Here is a 27,120-nt window from a genome sequence, read left to right as displayed (position 1 = left end):
ATAATAAAGTATTGACATAATACTAATTTCGTTGGGTATTTAGTACTTACTTACTTAAGTACTAGTACATACTTATTACTTATAGGTTTTTGAATTGCTCAATATTTCAATGCTGATTTTGTTAATGATTATATAGTATAAAACAAAGTCGCTTACCGCTGTCTGTCCCTATGTATCCTTAGATCTTTTAAAAATTACGCAACGGATTTCGATGCGGTTTTTTTTTTAATAGATAGATTGATTCAAGAGGAAGGATTACAATTATGTATATATAATACATGCAAAATATGAGATAATATTAGATATATATGACTGAGAATGACTGAAAAACTGTAAACATTGTGAGACATTCTGCAGTATATTTTGTATTGGCATTGAAACTGTGCGAAGCTGGGCCGTGTCGCTAGTTAATTATAAAATAAACAAGTATTGATTCAATCAGTAAGGATTCTACGCCGCTGCATTATACCGCAACAAAAACAAAGGTACAAAAACCTTTGTTATTACTCGTTTCGGTTGTTAGTCTCAGCCCTAAGTATTAACTTTAAAACAAAGAAACTTATTTTGGCTCGGCGAAGACTAATGCAATGCTTGTAACTGCGTCTAAATGACCTATATTGAAAATCTTAATAAAAAAATTAAGTTCTTGCAAATAATTTATTTTTTATTTTTATTTAAAGGAGTGATTCTTAATTAGTAGTACCTTATTTACTGCTTCTTTGCACATTTTTTTCAAAATAAATAGTCTACAATAAAAATCGAGAAACTAAATGTATTATTGTGTAAATATTTCCGGTCTAGAATACAACATCTTATATTTGTGGAGTCCTAGACTAATTAATAATTTTTATACTGAATAGTTTATTTTTTATCCTTAATGTCTATTCTATCATATGTTATCTGTACGTACTTCTCTATATAGTTGCTGGTCAGATTTTAATGTCAAATGTCAGTGTCTATGTCAATTGTCATTCTTAACTGTCAACGTTCTGTTTCATTACATTTCGCAGTTAAAAATTCGTGACTGTATAAAAAGTTCTAATGTTAACAATTGTTTATTAATAAAAATAGCTTCAAATCACTGCTGAACAAAATAATACTTTTATCTCAAACCATGATTACAAATTTTGATAAGCTTTGCACTGAATTAGAGAAACAAGAATTGGAGGTATGTAATATTTATAAGATTATTGTTAACCGGTACATTTTTTGGACTTTTACTTATCTAAAGCTTCTATTTTTTTTCCATAGATATTTAATATGTTATTATTATGAACGTTATTTCTTTACTTGATATGATATAAGCAATACTTCAACATATATAAACATTACTGATATAACATGCTTTGTTTTAATTTTAAGTCTATAACATATAAACTAACCGTTTGGAATATTGCTCTATCATAAGGGACATTGGCAGAATATTTTAGGCTCAATTTAAATAGATTTAACCCACAACTGGAAAAAAAGAAATAAAAATATATATTGTTCGACATACCTAGTACATAAGATTGAGTTGTTATGGTTTTTGTTTTAATACAATGTAAAATATTTAATAAAATTGTTTATGTATTTCAGGCAACAAATGGAGTAGCTTCTATATCAACATATGCACAATTATTAGCAATATACCTTTATCAGAATGATCTGTAAGTATTAAAAAAAATTATAATTATATTTCATCAAAGACAAATTTTCACGCTACTCAGCCAGGCGGCTCCTATGCGGGTTAATGGATATACATGATAATTTTTCATCTTCCACATGCAGGTTTTCTCTCTATGTTTTCTTTGACCACAAAGCACTAGATGAATTATAAAATGTTATTAAACACATAACAATTCAGTGTTTTTTGGGTGTATAACTTGAGACGGGAGTAAAAATGCTGTTATTTTTCCTTTTTTTTATATTATGTATTGAGGTATACTGAGATGATTTTTTTAATATAAACTGAACTGTTACAAACATCACTACATATATTTTATTCATTATTATGATTCTTGCAGATGTAATGCAAAATTTTTATGGAAAAGAATCCCTCAAAATATTACTAGCAGCAACCCTGAATTAATGGCAATATGGGCTATAGGACAAAAACTGTGGAAAAAAGACCTTGCTGCCACTTACCATGCTCTGTCTGCGTACACATGGACGGAACCAGTTGCCAACATAATAAGAGCTCTAGAAGGTAAGATACTTGATCTTGGAACAATTTATATTAATTGTATACATTCAATCTTTCTCACAACGGTGTAACTATGCCAATGCAGACCTTATCGGCCCCATATGATACTTTTATTTCAAAATACTATTTAAAAAAGGGCTCTTATAATATTATAAAAAGAGAAAAAGCATTCTAACTTTTGATAACACTCAACAGTCCACTTGCTCACCACTGTTTTCTTACAATATATTTAGAGCCATATTATTTATATACCTAATACTATTGTTAAATAGTTAATATAGAAACAGGGACCAAAATGGGATAAACATAAAGGTATACTTTCAGTTAAAAATTTCCAAAATCAATGTGTCCTGGGGACTATCAATTTAAAAAAATTAGAGATATTGTGGTATTTGGATTATATTTGTTAATGCCGTAATTAAGCATGCCTATACGTTTCATTAATGCTACACCTTTATGAATAAGCATGTATATTCCTACTGTATTAATAGAATGTAAGTCTTATATTGCAATTAAACTGAAACATAAGCATGATGATTTATATTGAAATCATAATAGATATATTTAGTCTCGGCAGTATCATACAGTATGAAAATTAACTAACAGTTTAATATATTTTCCAAATCATAATGATACCATCAGAGTCATTATTACGAGTGTTAAATAAGAGTGATCCAAGGTGAGAACATTGAGGTATACCTAATGCAATGGTACATTAATCAATTTATAATAAGAAGCCAGATAGAGCATTACTTTTTAATTATAAAAATATTGAAATTAATAAAATTATGATATGTAATATACATATCCAGTAGGATATTACTGGTAATATTCAATTGAAAATGTATTAATTTATGACTAGGCAATACAACTTTAATCTACATATCAAAAAACATTGATAAGTACTTTTTATATTAATTTCTGTCTAAAATCTTAATAAATATTTTTATACAAACATATTTTGTAATTAAAAGTTTTTTTTTTTTCAGAGAAAGTTCGTGAAAGAGCATTCAATTTGATTGGACGTTCATATAGCTCAATATCTGTAGACACTGTGGTGCTAATGACAGGACTGAGCCGAGATGCAGTTTTGCAAATATGCCGAGACCGCAAATGGGATATCCACGCTGATGGGGTCACTATTATACCAACTCCACCCTCTCAACCAGCCCCTCTACACACCTCGAGTGAAGACCAATTGTTCAAGCTCACTGAATTTGTGTCATTCTTAGAAAACTAAATTTAGATTTATGCATATTTAAAAATAAAACTGGCTAATTAAGTATAATATCTTCCTTTGATTATACAAAAAAAAATCTCCATTTGAAAAATTCGTTAAACTAAAAATCATCAGAAAATTCATAGCAAAGGGTAAATAAAACCAACCAAGTTAACCATATGTAAATGTATATGGATATGTCTTATAAAAGAAATACAAAAGTAAAGTGGCAGTGTAAAATTCCATATTGTTTAAAAAAAATATAAAATATTCGAAAAGCATTAGAACACAATGTTTTCACATCAGTCCGTCGATGTCACTTGATACAATTATGTAATATCACAAGAAGGACGATATTCGATTCGCAAATTGATTTAAATTACAATAATTACTATTCTAATAAATGAGTATCTACAATTTTTATAACTAGATATTTTAATTCGTAATGTTGGCAACTCTCAGGTGTTGTGCTAAAGTTTGCACTTGTTTACTAAAATCTTCCCTGGAAGGAAACTTGGTGATTTTGTCTCGGCTGTAGTCTGATAGAGTTGCTGTCGTCTTCATCACCTAATGAGGTCTCGTATCCTCTATTCACCATTCCTCCGTTTGGTTCAGCGAAAACGTCTTTCACTGATATATTGGCTGTTGAAGTGCGGTGACGAGGGGCAACGCCATGATTGTTATTTAGCTAAAATTATACCAAAGCAATTAAAATTTAAACGAATAGTAAATAAAAAAAATATTTAGCTTGTTGATAAATTGATGTCTGAAAATTGTAAAATGATGAGACCAATTATGACAGTGCATTGGCGATTCAAGCATAATTTATTGTCATGATGGTAATTTATATGTATAGAGATGACCACTTTCCATCAGTTACGGTCATATATTTTCCAGTCTGCCCTTTTTCTAGTTATAAAATACACAAAAAATAACCATTACCATTCCAGTAACTCCATATTCATTGTTAGCGCCAAGTGTTTGCATTTGTGACTTACGCCGCTCGGCCATTACTGAGTTTCTCCTCGTTTCCAAAGCCTTAAGTGTTTCTCTACGTAACGTCATCTTACGGTTTAATACTGGAGTACCTAATTAAAGTTATAATTATTACATGAAAATATGACTGAGATAATGTTTGAATTTGAAATTAACATTTTATACCTGGACCATCGTTTGCGTTCATATTAAAGAACCGTTTCTTGAAAGCGACATCAAGTGTTCCTATGTTCCTCTTCTTTTGTCTCGCCTTCTCTAAGTTATGAATAGTTTTCCGTCTCCCAACGTTTTGGGGTCCTGAGCCGGAATCATTATCATACTCATCATCCAATCCATTAAGTTTTTGCAAATCTTTCACGATTGCTATAGCGTTTTTATCCAGTAACGCGTCTTGAGATAAATCTTCTGACTATAAAACAAATATGATTTAAACGATGGTATTATATTACTACATTTAAATTCTCAACATTATATTGAATAAGTAAAGACAGAAATTGACATAAAATTATTAGTCTTACCTTCTTCGTACAGAACCAGTTCAATTCAGTGGACGCTAATATGTGTGAAATAGTTCCAAATCTATGGAACAACATAGCGGAGAACTGTATAACCAAGATCAAAGCGAAGAAGAATACAAAAACTAGACCAATTGGCTCCAATTGCAAGTATTCTTTTGATATGAGTACCTGAAAATTCAATAATATTTTAACATTTTGTTTTATTTCCATGTGTAAATTGCGGCAAAGCGGAAGCAAAAAATAAAATGCTATGTTCAAATATACCATAATCACGCTTTATTACTTTCTAAATTAAATTCTGAATGCGTCTGTTTTATGTTTGCATATACATATATATCGTTGTATACAATTCCAAAAATTATGAAATGAGCAAAATCATTTTTTGTATAATAAGAAATAAAAACAATGTGTATTTAAGTTGTAAAAACATTTAAAATGTGCTCCGCGCCACTTTTTTGTATAAAATTAACATGAACATGTTCGGTGCAATATGAATGCGAAGTGCTCAAATGAAATTTTGGATTAAAAAAGTATCATAAAAACGTTATTTCGAAAGGTTTAGAGAAGTTCATAATTTTAATGTTAAAACAAATCACCATATTATCAGTGATTGAATTTATTTACAAAGGACACCAGTGACTGTTAACTGACACAAGAAATTTAATAGAAGAATACCTTCACCTTAAAAGAAAGATAGATCATAATTCTTAGGGTGGTGCAAATATTATTAGGGGTTTTTGGAGACTTCAGGACATAGAAACAGTACTTTAAAAAACAATACTCAATGATTTTTTAACCTATCAAATTATTATTGCATGCCTGATTCAATTTCATTTGGAGAAAATGCTGCTAGCATTAAGTCCACTCGTACAATTTCTGTACATTGATTTTAAGAAAAAAATGTTTCTATGTTATACATGAATTATATTTTTTTCAGTAAAACAGGAAGTTTAGGGCCTTGGATTCGTATTTGGGATTATGTAAAACCTTCATACTACAACCAAGTTGTTTAGTCTTCGGTGTGGTAGACTTAGAATCTCCATGCTGGTGTGCCATCCCAAGACAGATCGGTTAGAAGGAGACCGTTAGACTTGTGAAGTGACACACATAGCTTGTAATATTTGGCTATACCTCGCCTGTTTCCTCGATGTACGTAATGTTGGTCTTTACTCCCAAAGGCCAAATCACGTGGAGTTGATCTTTGTTGAGTTGTAATAAAAATACTATCAATATAAATAAAGCATTGAACATGACAAACGCAAACACTGATTTATTGCGAAGCTCTATTAAATCACGTGCAATTCGAGCCTGTAAAATTACACAGAACAAAGCATTAATTCTATCAGCTTTCAATGGTGACCGAAATTTGACATTGGGTGGAATTTTAATTTTTTCGCAAAAGGGCTCGTGTTGTCGTTCCAAGTCATCATTGAAGGCAGATCTCTGGACACGTTTATTCACACGTTACCTCTTGCGAAACCTCATCGTATGTTATATTAGTTTTAACTCCGAGTGGCCACTTAATATGAAGGTTGTCCTTGTTGAGTTGCAGCAAGAAAACAATGAGTACAAAAAGGGCATTTATCATTATGAACGAGAATACAGACGAGTCTCTCAATTCTTTAAGGTCCCTGGAAATACGTGCCTAAAATTCGGGGTAAATTAGTAACATATAAGAATTATAGTTTTGTGTTTAAATACGTTTCTTGAAGATATTTTTGTCATTGTGATCAACTGTAAAAAATCATCTTATCATAAATCATATTAATTTATTATTATTTACTTTTTACTAAAGCAATATAGATAACACGATAAAAATGTCATATTTCGTTATTTGTAGAAGCTTTTAATATTAACTACCTATTCTTTTTATAGGGTTTATTTTACCTGCTCTTCCTTATTTGCGTCAATGGGATAAAGATATTTGTCAATAAGCTCTTTCCAAAACGATAACTCCGACTGGCTCAAAAAGTCAACTTCTCCTTTCTTTAATTCTGGGTCCTCTATCCAGTACGGATTGATCAAATCATCCCTTTTTTCCTACAATAAGTTTTAATTAGTATATTTACGTCACAACTAACACTTAACATTACATTATAATGAAGTTTGCTTACTCTTGGTACTGTAGACATTGTATCAGTTTCAGAATCAGAGTCGTGTTCTTCTTCGCCTTCGGCCACAGTGACCAGTGGGTCTCCATTGGTGCTACCTCTCATTCCGATAGACAACTTACGTCCTCTTAATTGGCCATGAGGGTCTACAATCCTATTAAAAGATACGATACATTATTTTAAAAATAAAATTTTCATTATTTTAAAATAAACCCACCATGTACTAATTTACGTTTAAGCCTGATACTGACCTTTCTACGTTCTCTAATTTTTTCTCTAATTTTTCAAGAGTAGACGAAATATGCATGAGTTGCACCTTTTCTTCATTTCCTTTAGGATGTGTACAAAGCAAACACTTGAACAATCCAGCAAAAGAAAACTCGATAGATCCCTCTTCTTCATCACCGTTTGCCCCTGGAAGGAATCCCAATAGCGACTTTTGTTTGGCTTTTTTCTTCGCGTCCTCTGCATCTTTCTTTTCTTGTTCAATTTCCTATATTTTAAAAACAATCATGTTTATGTTATCGAATTCAATAAAAGTTATTTTTAATAGATACATTATTTCACATGGTTTTACCTTTTTAGTCTTTTTCGTCTGAACTTCTCTCGTACCCCATGATACAACATTCAGATTTATAACTGAATACAAAATCAAAAGCAAGTACATAGAAGGAATAGATAGTAGATAGATTATTCCGGGCACTATACACCAAAACTCTTGCGGATGCAAACAAGCTGCTATGAAAAACGAACTTGAAAGTGATATCAAGAAAATGGCTGAAGGCGACCCGATACCGTCCTCTCCTAATTGGAGTGCCGTACCGACGATTACAGCCATCATTATCATTGCATATGCAGTTGATAATATTTGTGCGACCAGTAACTGAAAAGTAAAATGTTAACGATAACATATAGATTTTATAGCTGCAATCAACTAGAAATATATATATTTTTTATTACCTGATATTCTGATTTCATCGTGAAACAAACAAACATAAAGATAGCGATAGGATACAGATTATATTCGAAAGATGTCCAATTGTCAATTCTGAAAGCGGCCACGAAAGCACCCACCAACATAAGAAATATAGTACCAGGGCCAAGAATTGTACCACCCATCAACATCATCTGTAAAATTATTAAAATTTAATAAAATTGTTGCTACCGAAATTCACATCATTAATAAAAAAGTTTGAAAATATACCTGGTAGGCAATATATGGAGTTGAAATGTTGTCGTTGATTTTAATCGTATGTTTGTAATCCACAAGCAAGTCCATAATATTAGCAATAGTAGAGGGTACCCATCGTCGACGTTGGTTATAAAACTCGTTGAAACCTTCAGGACAGTGTGTATACGCATCGGAGGCAGCTGAATATTCTACTCGATAACCTCTTTGTAGCAAAAGCGTACAAAGCCAACGGTCCTCACCTAAAAAATAAAAGTTGTATAATAGTATTTGAATAATTCATTTGATCATAACTCTTTTAATTATCTTTTACGATAAGTTATGCATCTTAAATTACTAAATTGAATAGGAAATTAAAGACTTAATTTTATGGATTATATACGAATTTATAGTTCATTTTAAACCAACCTTGATCGTATTGTACGTAATGCCGAGCTTCGTCAGATCTCAAGGTATATTTCTTCATAACGTTGTCGTCCATCAGAGCTTTTCCCCTGAAGAGGGAGAAACATCCAGGACTACAGAGTACGCAGCCGATCATGTGCTCAGTCGCCTTTTGCAGCCAATGACCGATAGCGTACTCGAACATTTGATACCACACCATGGGACCTTAACAATTAAAGAGGTTACGAAATTTAAAAAAAACACATCAACATTAAGGTGACTATTAAAAATAATAATTACCAGATCCAACAGGATGAATACGTCCGCAAGCTGCACCTAAGTTTTTATTTTTCTTCATCAAATCGATAAGCAGTCTAACAGCGTGCGGTTGGAAATCAATATCTCCGTCAAGAGTTAACAAATATGTATTTTCAGCCATGACTTCTTTTCGATCTACTGATATCGGTAACTCCATAAGACGATGTCCGAGAAGGTAGTACATGTACATGACCTATAACAAAATAGATATTTCCTTATTAATTTGATTTCGTAGAACATAACGTAGTATACACGTATATTTAAGCTAATTTTTAGTATCAACTTAACATTCGATTTTGAGTAAAAGTTTACCTGTGACCATCGTTTTCTGTGACGAATCTTTGCCTTATCTTTCAAGTGACAGATCATTTTAGTTTTTCCTGGTAATACCCACGATAATCGTCCCCCGTATGGAGCGGGATACCTCTTCGGCGGTCGGACACGAATGATGGTTTGATGAACTTCCGAAGCAGCTTCGTCTATTGTATCCACGAGAAGCTTGACGAAACGGTTTACTTGAGAATCATCATCACTATGGTCAGAAATTTCAAAAGCGTCGTCCAAGAATATATGAGCTGGAAATGTCAGACAATAAATGTTAATTTTTATTTAAAATGATAGTCTTTACTCTACATATTCATATTTTTAGAGAGGTTGAATAACTTGAAATTTTTAAGGGAAAAATGTTTTATGGTAAATCCATTACGACAATGTATGATTTTATAGCGATTGATTTATTACATATTGGGATCTGTACGACAATTCATGAAAATATATCACAAAATAAAAAATCTTACTTTCGAATTCGTAGTAATCTGGATCAACAACACGCAAATATTTCTGGGCGACTCGCCGAGCACACTGATCTTCGTCTAATCGTAGAATGGATTTTAAGAACTCCATCATTTCATCTTTAGTTTCGTGCCACATAGTAGCGCAACTGTAAATTCTCGTGATCTGATCGGATGACTTAATCGTTTTAGGAGACGAACCAGTGTTATCAGTGTGAACAGAAATGGTTTCATAGTACTCATCGCCTTTCTCTTTTTCGATTTCAGCAAGATCCTGAAATTTATTTTACCACTAAATTATATAAAGTATACGAAAAATGGATATTATTAGTTGTTAATATTTTGATGATTATACCTCAGTTTTTACATCCTTATGATCGTCTCTTTTTCTATTGAGGGCCATACTTTGATCAATTAATAAGCCATTGTACATTGGAAGAATAAACAATTTTTCAGTGGACGCCAAACGTTCCGCCTTTGGTGTCCATATATGTATCGTAATCCACGTCTGTGAAAGTAACCACAGCAACCATATCCATGCCATTTGACGAGAGATGAAATCACTGAGTGAAAATACTAAAAAAAATAACAAATTAATCAATCTCACATATTTTAAATTTGAAGGTTATCAAAAGTATCGTATAAGTGATCGAAAAATAGTTATACCTGATGGACTCTCGAAGAAAAGGTAGTCTGGAACTGTTCCATGGAATATACAAGTGTCACCATTGCGTAGACCACATGCAGCGATCAAGAAATTCACTACCAATGGTATTACAAGATTAATCGGAAAAGCATAACTGAAACCTTGAATAAGGATTTTGCAAGCGAACTTTCCGAATATGTAACAGAAATACGCGGCAAACACTTGAATTAATAGTACGTAGAAAGCCGATTTATAAACAGCTGCAACCTCAACCGAATCTCCTGTAAGAGTAGCGTTCGCTAAATCCGGTATAATTGTACTGCCGAGTTGAATTTGTACCTGAAAGCATATTACGATATATTTTTTTAATTAACTCATTGGCAATGAAAAACAACGTAACTTTAAAGAATGAGCAATGTTTTATAATTATTATTAAATTAATGTAATTTAAAAAGAAACTATAAATTTTTACCTCTTCGACGACTATGTTATGAGGTCCAAATCCTGGATTGAATAATTGGAAGAACATAGCTGGGTCGTCACCTTCTATCCATATGGCTAAGAGAATGCACATTAGAAATAGAAGGATTTTCCAAATTGACATAAAACGATATGTATAATAGCGTGTGTGATTCAGTTCTTCTTTTAATCTTCCCAAACTCTTGATTATCCCTAAAAGAGAAATAGTAAAGTAAACCATTAAAAAAAGTTGTTTGTTATCTTAAATATGATATACAATTTGATAATTCTTTCAATTCTTACCGATCGGACTTTGGCGAGTCACATAGTTTTCCCACCATCCTAAAGATATACACAACGATGAAATCGGGATGAGCCACAAGACAGGTTTGTTTTCTAACAGTGGCCATACAATGAAACCGGTGACCTGTGCGACAATAGCAGCCATATCGACGATAACTTTTACAAAGCGCTTCGAGTCTCGTGAGTTCCGGGAGAGCAGACCAAGAATAGCAGGCACGAGACACAGACAATTTGTTATCATAGCACCTTTGACTACATCCAGCTCTGGAAGTATCACGAAGAACAATAATCCCATTCCTATGGTATGCAGAGATTCAGCAATAAAAACCTGTAATTATAACAATGAAGTGATTACAATTACTAAAATAAATTGAATATAATCAACATTTATTTGTGAAGTACGTTTAGAAAGCGAATCTGTTTTTTATTATTCTTAAGTGTTAGTTATTTTTTTTACTATAATATTATTTAAATATTTACCGAATAAATTGTAGCTAATATTTTATGCCATCTGAAGTTTCATAATATTTTTTTGATATGTATTTGTGTAGTCATTTTATTTGAAATATTTACTTATTTAAACATCAAGCTTACCACAATGAATTGTATGCTGGTAGGTGGCCTCGAAGATTTAAAAAAACATATTCTGACTGAGCGAATTAGTGTGCCAATCTCCGGGATCGCAAACGCTGCTAGGACCGCCCACATCCACGCAACTCGTTCCTCATCTGGCAGTGAAACTATAAATTGCTTATCTCTACCTGAAATCGAAAGACATATATTGCATGAATCTGAACATATCATACATATGAGAAAAGCAGATCACAGACGCCACATCATTTAAATATCCAAAAAATCCAGCTACGTATAATAGTAAAGTTTAGTGTCTTACCTAAATTCTTATTACAATATGCAAGTCTTTTATCTTTTTTTAGTTGCGAGGTCATGAAAAGTACCGTGCCCTTGGCTATAACGCCAGATCCCAGAACAACTATGAATGTTATCGTATACGCCAAAACTTTGAGTATCCGTACTGTGAAGTCCAAACATTTTTGCGTTTCCATAGACCCACTGTCCTGTTTCGGTGGGAACTCTCTGAAGACGTCCCATCCTTTCGTCTCGTGAACAGTTCTTTGACTGAAATAAAAAACAATGTTATTACTACACAGAAAAACGGAAAATTTGTTTGAAATTATAACATAACTGAATGTTGTTTTTTTGTAAATAATTATACCAAAACTTTTAGCTAGATTAGTGTTAACTTTTAATTTATATGAATTACAAACTAGCATGTACAAGTACCATTTGATAAGTTTAGGTAATATCTAACTGTTGACAATAAATGCAATTAAAAAAAATAAATATTATAAATTTTCAAATCGTATTATTTTCTCGTGTTCCTGATATAATTTACACTTCTAGATTTCACGTGTCTAGGTAGCGTTCATATTAAATCAAGAAAAACAACTTTCACACGCGACCAACACAAGACGATATTCTCTCGCGTTTTTATTGACACATTTTATCGACTTCCTTCCTAAGAGTGTATGCATGACCTTATTAAATCGTATTTATTAATCTACAATTTATTATGTGATACCTTTCATAATTATTTATAAATATACGTAGTTAAAGCTAAATGTATCCGTAAAATCAGCATCCTTTAGTCAGTGTTGTCTACTTTTGGGCTAAGTATAATATGACTAGCACGTAACTAGTATTCGTAAATACAGAGTTCATTTAGAGTAAAGAATTTTAAGAACGCATTCACGCTTTGTTATTTAAAAGTGTAATTGTTGTTCTTTTTTCGTATACAAGTCGATCTGTTACAATGCCTGATAGTTTCGACATAGCGTTCTTGCTTAGCCACTGTTGTGTCAGGGGGTTTACGTAAGTTATGAGCGGGTAATGTATAATTTTAACATTGCGAATGTAGCGACCACTTTTATGTATCATTTTGAATTATGTAAAAATTTGTGCGAAGTGTGAAGCCAATTCGAGTTAAGTTTCTGTTTAATTTAATTACTTTACCAAGCTGTTCATTCATTATTGTTATGATGTAAATAAAAATCACTCAATGTTAAGCAATTTCAGGTTTTTCATAATTTAATATTTTAAAGAAAAATTTGTAACGCCACCGGCGGCATTAGAAAGTTGTAACGCTTAGTATGTCCCGCCTATTAATTTTCTCACAACACTTTTAAGACATTAGTAGGACGACCACGTAATTATATTGCAACAATATATTTAATCGAATTTATTACATCATTTAAAATATATACATAATATTTCTGTCCATTTTATAGGGGAGTAAATTTCAGTTTTAGAGGAAATATGGTAATAACTACATATATCAAAATAAGATGAAGGCTTATCAAATGTTTGAACAAACCTGTAAATACTACAGTAATTGCTGTAAATCGAGTTATTATTATTAGCCACATAAACAGGTTCGACTTCTACAAAATCTTGTCTCTCGTAATAGCTCTTACGATCTTGGTCACTCATTTTTTTGCATCACTGTCCCGTAATGAAGAGAGCACTATTGTCGCACATCACTAATTATATCACAATAGAAAGGAATTTATACGAGTTACGAGCAGGGAATGGGTCCTGACTGTTCGAATATTATTCAATAACTCATTGTTTCAATCAATCGAGGACGGCAAACGGTGCGATCGCAATAGCTACTGTTGGTGGCGGCACGCGCCTACCAAAGGCATCAGTGTGCTGCGCGCTGGACAAAATAGGAATATTAATTTTTATATTCGCAAACAAAAAAACGTGAATGACATCTTCGATCGATGAGTAATATGCTATGTACGTTTCTATGACTATATTTTATTTGTTTTTGACCACATATACACTTGTCTGTTTTTTTTTTATTTTAAGTAAAACAACCTTTTATAAATCAATTTAATTGACATTGTAATTCAATGTTTATTTATGGTTTATACAAAACTAACAAGCCTTACACTATCGGTTACTCCAATCATATCAATCATCCAATATGACATAAAAAAACATTATGTTATACATAGCTTATATCTTTTTACTTAATATATTTTTAATTTATTGTTTCACAATCACCAAGACATAAAACATTTAATTACTCGTTAAAATTAGATTGAACAATAACATTTTAATTACGTATGTTGATTAAAAAAGGCTATCATCATTAACTTTTTTAAACTATTTTTAATATAACTAGTCGACTTAAAAAAAATATGTTAAGAAAACCAAATAATGATAATAGGTATGGTCGTTAATAATATTTTGATATTTATATAAATTAAAATGAAAAAAAAAGAATAACGATTTTTTTTCTAGCGATGTTTAATCAGCACCAATGTGCACTGAGTTCTTCGTTCTGCGGTAGTGCGCAGGCGAAATTACATCGCCTCGATAATTATATTATATTAGTAGCGCACACACCTGACATGTATGGTACCGCGAGAAAGAAAGTGGCTTTCCAGAAATTTTGAGTATTTCATAATCTAATATACTATTATCATTATACTGCATATTACTATGTAACAAGGTAGGTTACACGATAACCTATATAGGTAAATCATTGTGCTCAATTTAAAACATAAAGTTATAAATTCATCTCAAAAATAATAAGTCTAAATATAAAGTAACTTCTTTAGATTAAGTAATATATAAATAAACGAAAAATAGTATTTATTTAATAAATTCATTTTTATGTTAAGTTGTGTAATTTTGTTTCTTCAAGCATAAATCAAGGTTTAAAAATGCACCCAGTATTCATTAAGAAACACAAATATACTCATAGTTTTATTGATACTAAATATTCAATACCTATGTAATCTATACCTGAAACGTAATAAAAAAGGTCCTGACCTTCTTAATATCACGATTCTGACTTCTATAACTTAAAGTAGAGTCTACATAAACACGTGTCGTTTACACGCGAATAAACTTAATCACCTTTAATATGACCTTTATCTTTAGGCCTATAAAGCTCAATTTTTTACTATGTACTTTACTGTATACAAACAAAAGATCGACTTATGACGTCATGAGAAGTTACGGAGGCCTTAACGTGACTAGCGTTTGACATTTAATTTATTAAAAACAATTTATAAATTATGAAAGAAAGTGAAATGCAATAAAAACAATAGAATATATACAATTTTCATTCAATTAATATTTTTTTTCAATTTTAATTAATACAGCGACACGTATATAAATCATAAAAGAAACATATAACGTTTAAATAATATTGATTTTTATTGTTTTGTATTAAAATAAGGATGTGTAAAGCAAATCTTAAGATTTCTCATTACGAAATACGTTCAACTGGGAAAGCTGTTAGTATGCGAAACACCTTCTCCAAATTCATGCCCAAGTCCAACGGTCAATGACCATGTCATAAAACGACTCATACACTTACACGATTTTACCGATTTACCTTCCGTTTAAATATAGCGTATGTTATTTTATAAAAACATCATAATTCTTGAACAGTTAATTGATTTGGTTGTATTTGATTTATTGAATCAAAAATCAAAAAAACGTTATTAAGAAAAAATAGAAATAAGCTAGCCAGACCCGTTTCTATATAACATTCGTCTCACGCACGACCCCGTGCCCGGTGTGTACAGTCCGTCAGTTAAAACCAGACAAAATGCATTTATAGAATTATACACTTTATTTACATATTAATAAATGTCTAACTTCTTTAACCAGCTTACACTTACATATACTACTTTGAATATATTAAAATAGTGTTGAACAAATTAACTGGAAACGAATTAAAATGCAATATAGACGTCCTTAAAAGCTTAAAAATGTTTCTTTTAGATTTGTTTACATCAGTATTCTTACAGAATTTTCCCGTTGTACATAGTTTTCTAAATAAATAAGTCAATCGTGATTATAAATGGCTTAGCCATTGCCGTCTTTGTAGGAAGAAGTGGGGCGCAAAAATGTGGCGCACTCGATCGAAAGTTGTGTCGTCAGAGTTGACAACCTTGGCATTTGAGCTGGTTCCGGCACCGGCCGCAGCGACCGATCGCGAACCGACCTCTAGCTTTATATAAAACGTAGCTATTGTTCACAAAATTTAACATATTTCTCGTTAATTAATGTTCCTAAATGTATTCTTCCCTATTTCTTTCTCGCTTTATTGCTAAAATTAACTAACAAAACTTTTCTTGGAAAACTAAAACTCTTAACTCTATTTCTATTTTTGGGACAATAATATAATTTAATTACGAATAAATACAATACTCTAATACAATAACAATTACCGACTAGGTATATATCTTTAGGTATGTTTTAAAAACAAGTTTTTAGTCTAATGAAACCCTTTACAGATATTTTAATTTTATTTCAATATAAAACTTGATCCAAGCTTGTATTCACAATCTCTTATGACCTCTACAGGTAATAAATTCGATTATATTTATTCTAACTTTAATATTAAATATATTATAAAGACTAGTGAAAATATATTCTTCTAAAGTATATTCTCACGTAATTATATTATTGCATTCTTTTAACAAAATTACTCAACAGCGTTGTCAATGGAAGTGAGTTGCGTTCGTTATGACGCGATCTTCGGAACACATTCACATTAGTGATGCTGAGAATTGAGTCATAAGTACAGAATATTTCAAACATGAATAGCCAATAATACAATTATTTACTACAATTATATGATATATCTTCAAGGGAATAAATTATGATAAATTATTCTTATGAAGAGAGGAAGCCAGAGAAATAATTGTCCAATATTTTTAAATAAACTTATGTATACTATAGGAGATATGAAGGCTATGAAGATAATAATAAGATACCAAACATATGATATGTTAATATAATGTAAGTCTAAATTCATAAATCAAATCTTGCCACGTATGATCGAAAAGAAACGGTTCAGTGAGATCGTTTAACAAACAAACGGAAACTTACTTTCTAATTTATCGTAGCTAATTAAATAATGTGATTACACGTTATAGTTTATTCTATAGAATATTTTTGATAATATTTAATATAATTTGTCAACAAAATATTCGATGTTCAATCGAAAACGATTAGGAAAACTTGATGTATCAAAAGTTTCTACTTTCAAAACAAATCGTGAAAAGTTAATGTTGACACAACAGCGATTGCTTGTTAGCGTGACTAGTTAACCAGAGATGCGATGATATCATACATTTAATGTTTATGTTAATTCATACAAGACTAAGGCGAATTGGGAAGACAGCTGGAACTGTAACCTTGAGTTTACAATACGTTTATTCGTATACTAGGTAGTAGACCATGGCAGCCACCAGACGTGACTTATTCTTAATTAAAGTTTATAACAGTTTACGCCCGTATCGCGCAAAGGGATCCTCGTAAATGTATTTAATGCTAATTTCCCGGATGACCTACGTCCGCTGTTATTTAATCAAATTGTAATAAATTTAAGAACTTAAAAAGTATTTGAAGTTAATTACTATAATGGGTATATAAAATATTTTATAAAAATGAGTATTGAAATAAATCTATCTTAAGTTCTCTCAAGTCATTCACATTTTAGAACTTGATTATAAAAATACATATTTTAAGTTGCCAATTATAAACCTACAGTTTATATAAATGCTTTGTGTTTGTCTTACCAGCTTTCGCTAGAATAACGCGCGGTTTTCTCTTACTGCGTTGACATAATTAGTTATATATATGTCATAAAGTATAATATATACCATGAAGTCGATATCTTAAATCGAATTTTAATATATAATTAATTTCTGACACTAATGAAATAAAAGTATTAAGTAATTTTGATAATAATTGTGCAATAAAATTAATTGCTTTTACTTGTTTGGATACGAATTTAAATGCGAGGTAGGTATTGAAAAAAGATCAAATTCAATTTCAAAGTAAATCATTTTTGATTAGAAAAATATGTTTAATATATATAAAAAAAATATGTCTTGTACCATACACTGTTTATAAAATTCAAAGTTTTAAATTAAAACCCATACAACTTGAAGCTGCGGTTCAACAATGCATTGGTCTTTGTTTTCTTTGTCTTTGTTACTTAAAACATAAATATATTTTATCACATAGAATAATATTATACCTCACTGTCTCCTACTGCCAATAAATAAACTCGTATTACTTTAATGCTGTTCTTGTACTCTCTATATAAGACTAAAACTTTTTCCCTAATATGACGCACTCAAGCGCAACGAAGGTTATACCTTCGCCATTTGTGTGAATATTTGCAACTATATTTAAACTAAAAATTGATTGAACAAAATGAAAATATTTTTTAAAAGTATCTTAAATGTCGTAAGTTTGATTACGTCATTAGAATCGTAAATTTAAGCCGGAAGGTTTATTTTAATACCAGTTAAAACGTCAGCGGACTTTACGATGTTTTTGACAATTATCTTGTCTTTAAAGGAAATACACCAACCTCCCTCCATATGTGTCGTTTGCGAGCGGTAACAGCTCATCATCTGAATTGTCGCTCGTCTCCTCACGCCGCGACTTCCCCCCTGAAGTCGCCATATTTTGTTAGTTTCTGAAACATATTAATAAGAATTTTATTTTTTGTATACATTTGCGCAATGATATTCTAATAAACAGATATGTTAGAACCATACTAAACAACAGAAAAAAGTGTGCCGCGCCGGGGACTGTTTATTTTACATTTCGTTACAAGTAAAAAAGGATAGCTTGATAAAAACAATAAGTAAAAGGGATAACTAGATGTTTTAATTACGTAAAACGTATTATGATGTATTATAACGTATTACTGGCATAATTATGATGAAAACGACTAAAGGCAAACGTCCCAATTAGGATGTTTTCTAGTCTTCACTTTGTTTACTGGAACATCATTGACATTTGCGTATCTGTATCCACTAAAAATAATGTTAAAGAATGCGTTGAAGTCTTTTGTAGCTTCAGACATAATGTATGTATATCATGTCATTTATCTGTAAGCGGTTTTGCATGTGTCTGTTCTTGTTTGAAATTCTTTCTTAACATAATATATATTTGAATTTTATATTTAGAAAAACCATTTTAAGTTGTTAAATTATTTACAATAAGGGCACTTAAAATTAAAATAAAACGTGCTTGTTATAAGTGTTTCGAAGTTCTTATTTATCACAAACAACTAAATTATAAATATAGTTAATTTACCCATTAAATGATGGGAACTCACACAAACTATCATGATAATAAACTACATTAACCTAACCCAATGAATTACAGCAAAACGAGAATCGAAGCTTGTTTGCAATTAAAAAAATATGCTTTCTAAATTAGTATCAACCTTTTTTCAATACTGTGAAATACAGTTAGCCGGAGAAATTGTTTGAATAAGTTACATTTCCCTTTGGCCTTCTTAATTAGTGAATCACGTTCCAGACGATCTGCGCATTCCGCTGCGAGCGGTCCCTTAGCCTTGTCGGTCATTCATCTTTTATAAACACTTCGGCGTATTTGGTTTACAATTTTTAATTTATCATAATAAAGATAATAAGAAATCTTAGTGACTTTTCTCCTTTATAGCAATAACATAATTGAATTGAATCGAATAAGTAGGAAATCATTTAATTTATTTACACTAAGCAAGCAATAATTTAGCGTTATTTACATTTATGAACAACCTTTTATTAAAAGTGAAAAATTAATTTTTTACTAACTTCAAAATGTAAGCACTTTTATATGTTGTTATATATAAATGTATATAAGTATATCTACTGATTACTCGAAACGGCCTATTCCATTTAGATGGTTTAAATTCTACTCCATTCAGATATGATCATGTGAGCACAGTAGATCACATAGGATTTTGACTTTTTTTTTCGTATCCCGTAAATGTTTCGGTCACTAACGCATTTTGTACTTTATTCTCATAATTTGACAACCGTTTCCTATTATTTAAATTACATTGTATTTATAGAGATTGAGGCAAAATCTTTTGGGGGCATTATTTATCTTTTTAATACAAAATTTTTAATCTAACTCAGCTATTAAATGTACCTATTACGATTGGCGTAGCCATTATTACTAGACTAAATATCGTTTATCAAAAATTTATTAATTTTATGTCCTAAAAAGTAATTTTACGTAAGAATGATATAAAGACATTTCTAAATAAATGTTTAAAAACAATGATGTCAAGGTACTTATTGAAATATTAGTTTAATAAAAATAAATTAAACGAATTTCTTTAATTATAAGAATTTAAATCATTACATTATTTATTGCACTTTATAATATTTTATATATTGCAGTGTTGATATACTAATTAACGAATAAAAAAAATAATGAATAGGCCGGATATTCGTATTAGATCGTGTATTATAAAAAAATACTTATAGAGAATATCATTGCAATGTTTCGTTTGTACTACGAGTAAATGCATAGTTCGTTGGAGCTGGAGGCGGAGGGCATCGACGGCCGCAAGGTCAGCGACTTCCGCGCCTCCTAGCCAATAAAACAGCCTCTACTCACTGTAGTCAATATTTATAATACTATTTTGATCTAAAGAAACAAGAAAAGGCACGTTGGATAAAAGTTTTAGCCATGATGTTTGTTTCCGGATTCCTTTAGAAGATAACAGCTGTTTTAAGATCACTTGTTTTGACCAATTTTATTTTATCTTTGTCATATTAATAGATGTAAGAATTGTATATGGTTAGTAATGTTTCATAAATGCCACACAAAACGGAAATAATGCTGAGTAAAATATAGCTAATAATTTAGTTGGTTCTTTGGTTATACTATTTAAGGCTTTATTATTAGAGTTATTTTAATTAATTAGGTCATTGCCAATCAAATAGTCATTTCTCATATGTGTAGTTGATTTCGCGTTCTATTCATGTTTCAAAATTTTAGCACGTAACTACTAAGTATCGTAAGATTTGTACTGAGTATAGAGTTCTACTCAAGCTCACTTTCACTATTGGCGGCCGCCAGCTGTTGCCCCTCCCTTCCCTCCAGCCACTGCCTCAAAACCACCTTAGTACTACGCAACACTGCCTTACATTCTTAGCTTTAGCCAGTAACAGATTATTACCCATACTTTATGAATGCTTATCCGCAACTAGTTCAAAGAATACACATAATTTTTCTCTAATTTATAAGAAAATCATTACCTTAAACATATAGAATAGATATAACAAATAACCTAAAATACTCTTGCCCGATATTTCATTTAGGCACTTTTACTGTCTTTGATTTATTCAAGGCTAAGATTGTAGTTTGAGTGGGTATTAGCAAGAGTTAACATTCAAAAGAATGCTTTGTTACAGTTTATAAGTAAGGTATAATCGTGTTAGGATAAGAAAAGGTGACAGTTTTCTTCAGTCGTAACCTTTGCCTCTCCTTAATCCTATTTACATTAATAAAAAAAACAAGATCTAGGCTCCGATTTGGGTGTTATTTCAAACTACTATTTACTTGTTAGTTGTCAAAAACTACCACGAAAGCATTACTGTCGGAATCTGACATGCATGATATGAAAAGATATTTATTACAAATCCACGAGGAAATCATTATTCTTAGACAATTAACACGCATATGCATATTGAGTAGGCTATGCCTTATCGGTGTTCTACAATTGTTTTTGTGGGCTAGTGATTAGGGAACCAATTAATGACATGAAATCACCTTTGAAAGTTACGACAAAACATGAGGTATTTACGTAAGTTTCGACCATTTGTTGATGTTCTATCTCGTCCATTAACATAATTTCATGCCTTTTATTGGAATCGTATTCATAATATTTTGATTAATAAAGGCAAATTTACTAATATGATTACCATTTTGTTAATAGAATCTTAACTGATTAATGTCTACGCGGAAAAACTAAAATTTTAAATGAATGATAATACAGGTAAAAAAAACAATCAAAAACGAGTTTTGAAAACAATCTTGCATGTTTTTAAATCGTGATTCATTGGTTTTATTTTTCTTGTAAACGTATTGGACTAATTTGAGTAGCCTAGAATTCGTTCTCAGTATATGTAAAGCCGCTCTACCTAAAGTCCCAACTAAATAGGTAAGTACCAGTTTGGTGTCGATTGCATTTTAGTTTGCACAACATTTATACCAAATAAATACACTACATGTGGAATTCTTGTCGAGCTCTCACTCTTAATCATGCACTAATGATATCTGCTTATAACTTGTTAATATTTAATTATATTAACGTTAGTGATCAATTGTAAAATTAAAAAATATAAGGTATATCGTTAAAAACAATAGTCTAGTCTTGTCACATTTTTGTCTAGAAAAAATATATTATCAGATTTTTTTCTATAAAATGTATAATGCACGAACAAAAATACTTTTATTTAGTCAGCATGTTTCTTTGGGCAAAGTTGTCAACAAAATGTCATTTATGAATCTATTTTTAATGTTATTCGTGATTTGGCAATGAAACGTAGAAGCGGAACGAAAATGGATAAATTAAGCGCAATAAGTTCGGCGATATTCATTAAATTTGACATTTTTGCTCTTTTTTTATTAATACTGGCTTTATATTGTGTATTTTCGTGCACACAAACACGCGAGGAAACGTATAACCAGTAGTCACCCATCTCAATCTGTAGTTCAAGTAAATATCTACTTATAGTAAGTAGTTTGATGGTTTAAATAAATATTCATCAATTAACACGGAACACAACTACGGTGATAGTAAATCATTTCAGCAATAGCTCTCAAATAGTCTCAAACTACCAAGATGTGTTATTAACCTTCATTACTCGCTAGCCAGCTATACCTATACGAAATATGCACCGGCTAAATTTGATTAAGATAAGTGAATTATTCTTTATTAATATAATATAAAACTTAAAATTAACTTAAATAAATCAAGTAAAAATTACCTTACTGTATAAAGGAAATCACGTTATCAAAATTAACCTATTCTTAATTTATGTACCATATTAACAAGAATGATTAGTTAAAAGGATGATTTAATATTTGATTAGTAATAATTTGAGGTTTCTATTGACCAACATTATTTAATAACATATATTCAATAAACGCTGTTAAATCGTATCGAATAAAGTCGATTTTTGTTTGATTATAAGTTTACAAGCATCAATGATTACGCATTACATGATTGTATTACAGATCACCGGAGACTCGTTGAAGATAAAGTTACATAGTATACTGCAATTACTAGGCCATTGATAGATCATGAGCTAACTAAAATAAAAAATCGAAAGTAAGCGTTATGACGTTTCACTCTCACATTTTTTACAAACATATAAGAAGCAAAAGTATAAAACTAACAACGACGTATAAAATATATATGAAAAAACACGATTTTTTTTTCTTATGAAATAAAAAAAAATATTTAGTCTTTATTTAATTTACTTATTTAAAAAACCAATACGATTCAATGTTTGTAATATTCTGTATTATAATAAATATGTTAGGTTACTCGCGCTGAGATAAAGTTTATTATAAACCGTGTGACGCTACGATTGCGTTGATGTCTTTTACTAGAGTTGAAGCGAAACGTACGTAACATATTTTAGTAATCCGTTGAGTACGCGTTATAATAAATCAATATTATAATTAAATATTTAATTATAACAACAAATAATATATTATAACAAATTGATCAAAATTACACCGCCATTAGTAAACCGGAATATCAAACGATTATAAGATTACACAAAAATGTAAGCTGTCACTTGAACAATTAAGCCATACGTGATATTTTATTTTCAATGACCAATATACAACTGTTTCGGTGCATGTACTATTGTGAAAGTCTAATATTTCAAATTTGCAACGATAACAATTATAACAATTATCTTGTCAAGAACATAACTTTATGAGTTTAAAAACATGAAATGTATTTAGCCATATCAATTAGTAAAATTTTGTAACAAGCATTGCATATAAAATATTCCTTGAATAGATTCAGAAAAATGTATTAAAAAGACATAAATTAGTAACAATGATGAATGGGTTTTCTTGAAAAGCCCTCTATTATAATAACTTTAAAACTGATTTAGTTTAATTGTCCTGCTTTTTGTGATACATGACTATGGATTCTTGAAGAAAATGTTTCAACTCTAATCGATCATGTATAATACATATACAATATCTAAATCAACTGAAGATATTAACAATATTTATAAACACTGAATATAAATATATAACTTATAAGATTTTATATATTTTTACGAACATCGATAATAAAGGAAGTAAAAAACACTAATCATCTTTTTTATTTAATCTAAAAAATACAATTTTATCAAGTAACTAAAATGAAAACAGACTTACCAAAAACAAAGACTTATGACCAAAGCCGGATTCGGCATCGCAAATACAACAACTTGGTCTTAAAAGGCGGACTTTTTTTAAACCAGACGTAGTCTTTATATGACACAGAAAGTTTTTCAACGCTGGATACATTTAATGGCATTGACTTGATTCCTTTGGGAGTTCATTTTATTGCGTCTGCTTATGTTTCATTTTATGTAATTTATTGACAAAAGGGTAACAAAAACCAGATAATACGGACACGTTAATATTTGGACTCGAAGAGATGGTAAAAAGCCATACATAGTTGGCAACCCTAGTCCTGAGCCTTCGGTTGTAACTCGCTATTGTTTTCGATTCTAGAGGAGCATTGATCAGTATATAGTATATAGCACCAGATTGGATCAACATTAGATAAGTGTCTATTAAGTATTATCTACATCGTTGGCAGTGATAAGAAAATATATCCTTGTAAATAGGGTTGTGTGCTCTACGCACTAATTAACTTGCTAATCATTTTCATTGATCTATGCAGAAGCAATGTAAAAAGGTCAATATTCAATTTAGCCGGTGCTTCTGCCGTTTGACCTTAAACTTAAGCATGTGATTAAATTTCATATATTCAAAGTCGGATATTGCTACATCACAAAATTAATCATACTATTTTATATAGCTTAAGTTAATTATAAAAATATTAGAATCATCAAGATATATTTGTATTAAAAATGAGTATTGCTAAATTTACATAAAATATGTTAAACATGTACGTTTTGATATAAATGTACGGCTTTCATTGAATTTTGATAATATTATATATTAAATAAATAGTAAATATAAGACTGTAATCGATACTAATAAAAAGTTGTTCTTCTTATTCCTTGTTAGTTATCGATGGTATCAAACCATGTCCTACTGTTAAACGGGACTAAGGCCCGTTTCTTATTTTATTACGCTGCTTTGGTGCGTGTTATTCAAGTATATGTCACAAGCTTTATATTCAGTACATGCCAGTGATCTCAAGATTATCAACATTGGGCACAAATGAGTAATAAATACAAATTGGCTCATACGTATTTGGAGATATAATTTTCAGCAAAGATCTACGTACTCTAGCCACTACTCTACATTGGCTTAGCGTTGCACATACTATATTTTAAAATAACTATATACAGTGGCCTTATAATCAAGGTAGGAATAAAATGTTCGTTCAAAGACGAAGTAATGTACATTTGTTATTGCGAAAGCGGACATCACTAATGAATGTTATAAGAACAATTAATATTAGCGTGCACATCGAATGTAACGCTTGTAACATTTTGTAAGTAAACATCGGTTTGAATGCGTAATGCATTATTTTACTAATTATACAATTATTGTACGGAAATCAGAAAATGTTTTTGTTCCAGTGAGAACGACCCTCTGTCGGAACCGGATATACACGAGGTCTAGAGGCCACGCTACCTCTTTCTCATGCAATTATGATACACGCCTACAGATGACTAAATGGAAATTATGAAATAATGTATCATTACCATTAACTATATGACAATGTCATCTTCATCGATAGTATTTATATTAATAGGTAAATTCGCCATAAATAACCATTAATGAACAGATATATATTTTAATTGATTTTTAATTATCAAGATCTATACACTACGATATTGAATAAAAGATTTTTCGTCAGTTACAACTGGACATTTTTAATTCGGCAATTAGCGTATCATTTTTAATTCATTATAATTATCATAAAAGTGAAATTTTGTATTATTAATGGTTTATTCATTGTTATGATATGGAATGCCCTCTGCGGCTAGTTTCCCACTCTTACTTATGCGATACAACCTCCTACATTCACTTTTGTTTGGCATTGCGATCACGATATCAGCTAAGCGATATTAAAGCTTTATACTATAATAACGTTTATTTGTGAAATTCAATTTTATTAGCAAATATTTACATTTAACCTACTTCGCGAGATAGTAAGAGTTTCGAAGTGACAGAACTAAACTTTCGAAAACGACACAATCTGACCGTATCCGTAGAACCTCTAAGCTCTATCAAAATATTGACATTTATTTTTATTTTAACAATAATTATATATTTTTTTTATAAGATGTATCACTATATAGAAACGGATCTATTGTGAGATCTATCGGATCGCCTCGCATACTTTCGCAGCTGATCACGTAACCTCGCGAACTGCGAAAGGTCACACGAAAGTTTCACAAATTTTCCAGCTATTGTTTTAATATGAAAAATACTTACGTTTTTATCCAGACGTATGTGAAATCCGGATTTACTGTCACTTCACAATTGAGTGGTATGAACACATTCGCGGGTCGCGCGCATGGTGCGTGTGGTCGGTCGGGTCGCCGCGCGAACACTGCGGCCCGCCATCGCCAGTCGCTACCTCCTGACTCACTTGTAAGGCTTTTGCCCTATGGGTTTTCTACTTTGATCAAATTTATCTTAAATTCTCATTTCTTACATTACAAATTTAATGTATTTGTAATAGAATAATAATATATACTAATATATATATATAATAATAATATATAGAATAATAATAATAACCTTCTCCTCAAAGGGAGAGAGGCCTTTAGCCCAGCAGTGGGAATTTACAGGCTGTTGTTGTTGTAGAATAAGGATCTTCATCATCAAAAAAAGATAGACGTATCAGGTAAAAGAAATACGCGTCTAAATAAAATCGTAATAAATGTTATGTAATTTTATTA

General features: G+C 30.8%; 2 protein-coding genes across 7 annotated transcripts; one reads left to right on the top strand and one right to left on the bottom strand.

Annotated features, from left to right (window-relative positions):
- Positions 1–973: 973 nt before the first annotated feature.
- LOC124530793 (COP9 signalosome complex subunit 8) lies at positions 974–3,473 on the top strand. The gene is made up of 4 exons (XM_047105087.1): positions 974–1,168; positions 1,579–1,649; positions 2,007–2,188; positions 3,175–3,473. Exons 1-4 carry the CDS (start codon positions 1,115–1,117, stop codon positions 3,423–3,425), a joined length of 558 nt encoding a protein of 185 aa, XP_046961043.1. The 5' UTR covers positions 974–1,114; the 3' UTR covers positions 3,426–3,473.
- A 102-nt stretch (positions 3,474–3,575) lies between these two features.
- LOC124530791 (chitin synthase chs-2) lies at positions 3,576–26,795 on the bottom strand. 6 transcript variants are annotated; one of them, XM_047105085.1, is made up of 23 exons: positions 26,651–26,795; positions 18,555–18,662; positions 12,012–12,256; positions 11,714–11,880; positions 11,120–11,447; positions 10,830–11,029; positions 10,378–10,696; positions 10,067–10,287; positions 9,718–9,985; positions 9,233–9,495; positions 8,903–9,113; positions 8,627–8,827; positions 8,234–8,460; positions 7,990–8,157; positions 7,607–7,912; positions 7,281–7,522; positions 7,033–7,183; positions 6,806–6,958; positions 6,387–6,563; positions 4,919–5,086; positions 4,566–4,809; positions 4,347–4,492; positions 3,576–4,092 (listed from the first exon to the last, which is right to left on the bottom strand). In XM_047105085.1, the coding sequence occupies exons 2-23, from the start codon at positions 18,647–18,649 to the stop codon at positions 3,895–3,897; spliced, it is 4,698 nt and encodes a 1,565-aa protein (XP_046961041.1). In that variant the 5' UTR covers positions 18,650–18,662; positions 26,651–26,795; the 3' UTR covers positions 3,576–3,894. The 6 variants fall into 6 exon arrangements, with proteins under 6 accessions (XP_046961041.1, XP_046961040.1, XP_046961039.1 ...); XM_047105084.1 differs by lacking the exon at positions 6,387–6,563 and adding an exon at positions 6,050–6,226; XM_047105083.1 differs by lacking the exons at positions 18,555–18,662; positions 26,651–26,795 and adding an exon at positions 13,512–13,771 and having other exon boundaries at positions 4,347–4,483.
- Positions 26,796–27,120: the final 325 nt, after the last annotated feature.

This window comes from Vanessa cardui, chromosome 7, assembly GCF_905220365.1.
Source record: "Vanessa cardui chromosome 7, ilVanCard2.1, whole genome shotgun sequence".
In the NCBI taxonomy this organism is placed as follows: domain Eukaryota; kingdom Metazoa; phylum Arthropoda; class Insecta; order Lepidoptera; family Nymphalidae; genus Vanessa; species Vanessa cardui.
Note: the sequence above shows the minus strand (reverse complement) of the source record. Positions and strands in the feature narration are given on the sequence as shown.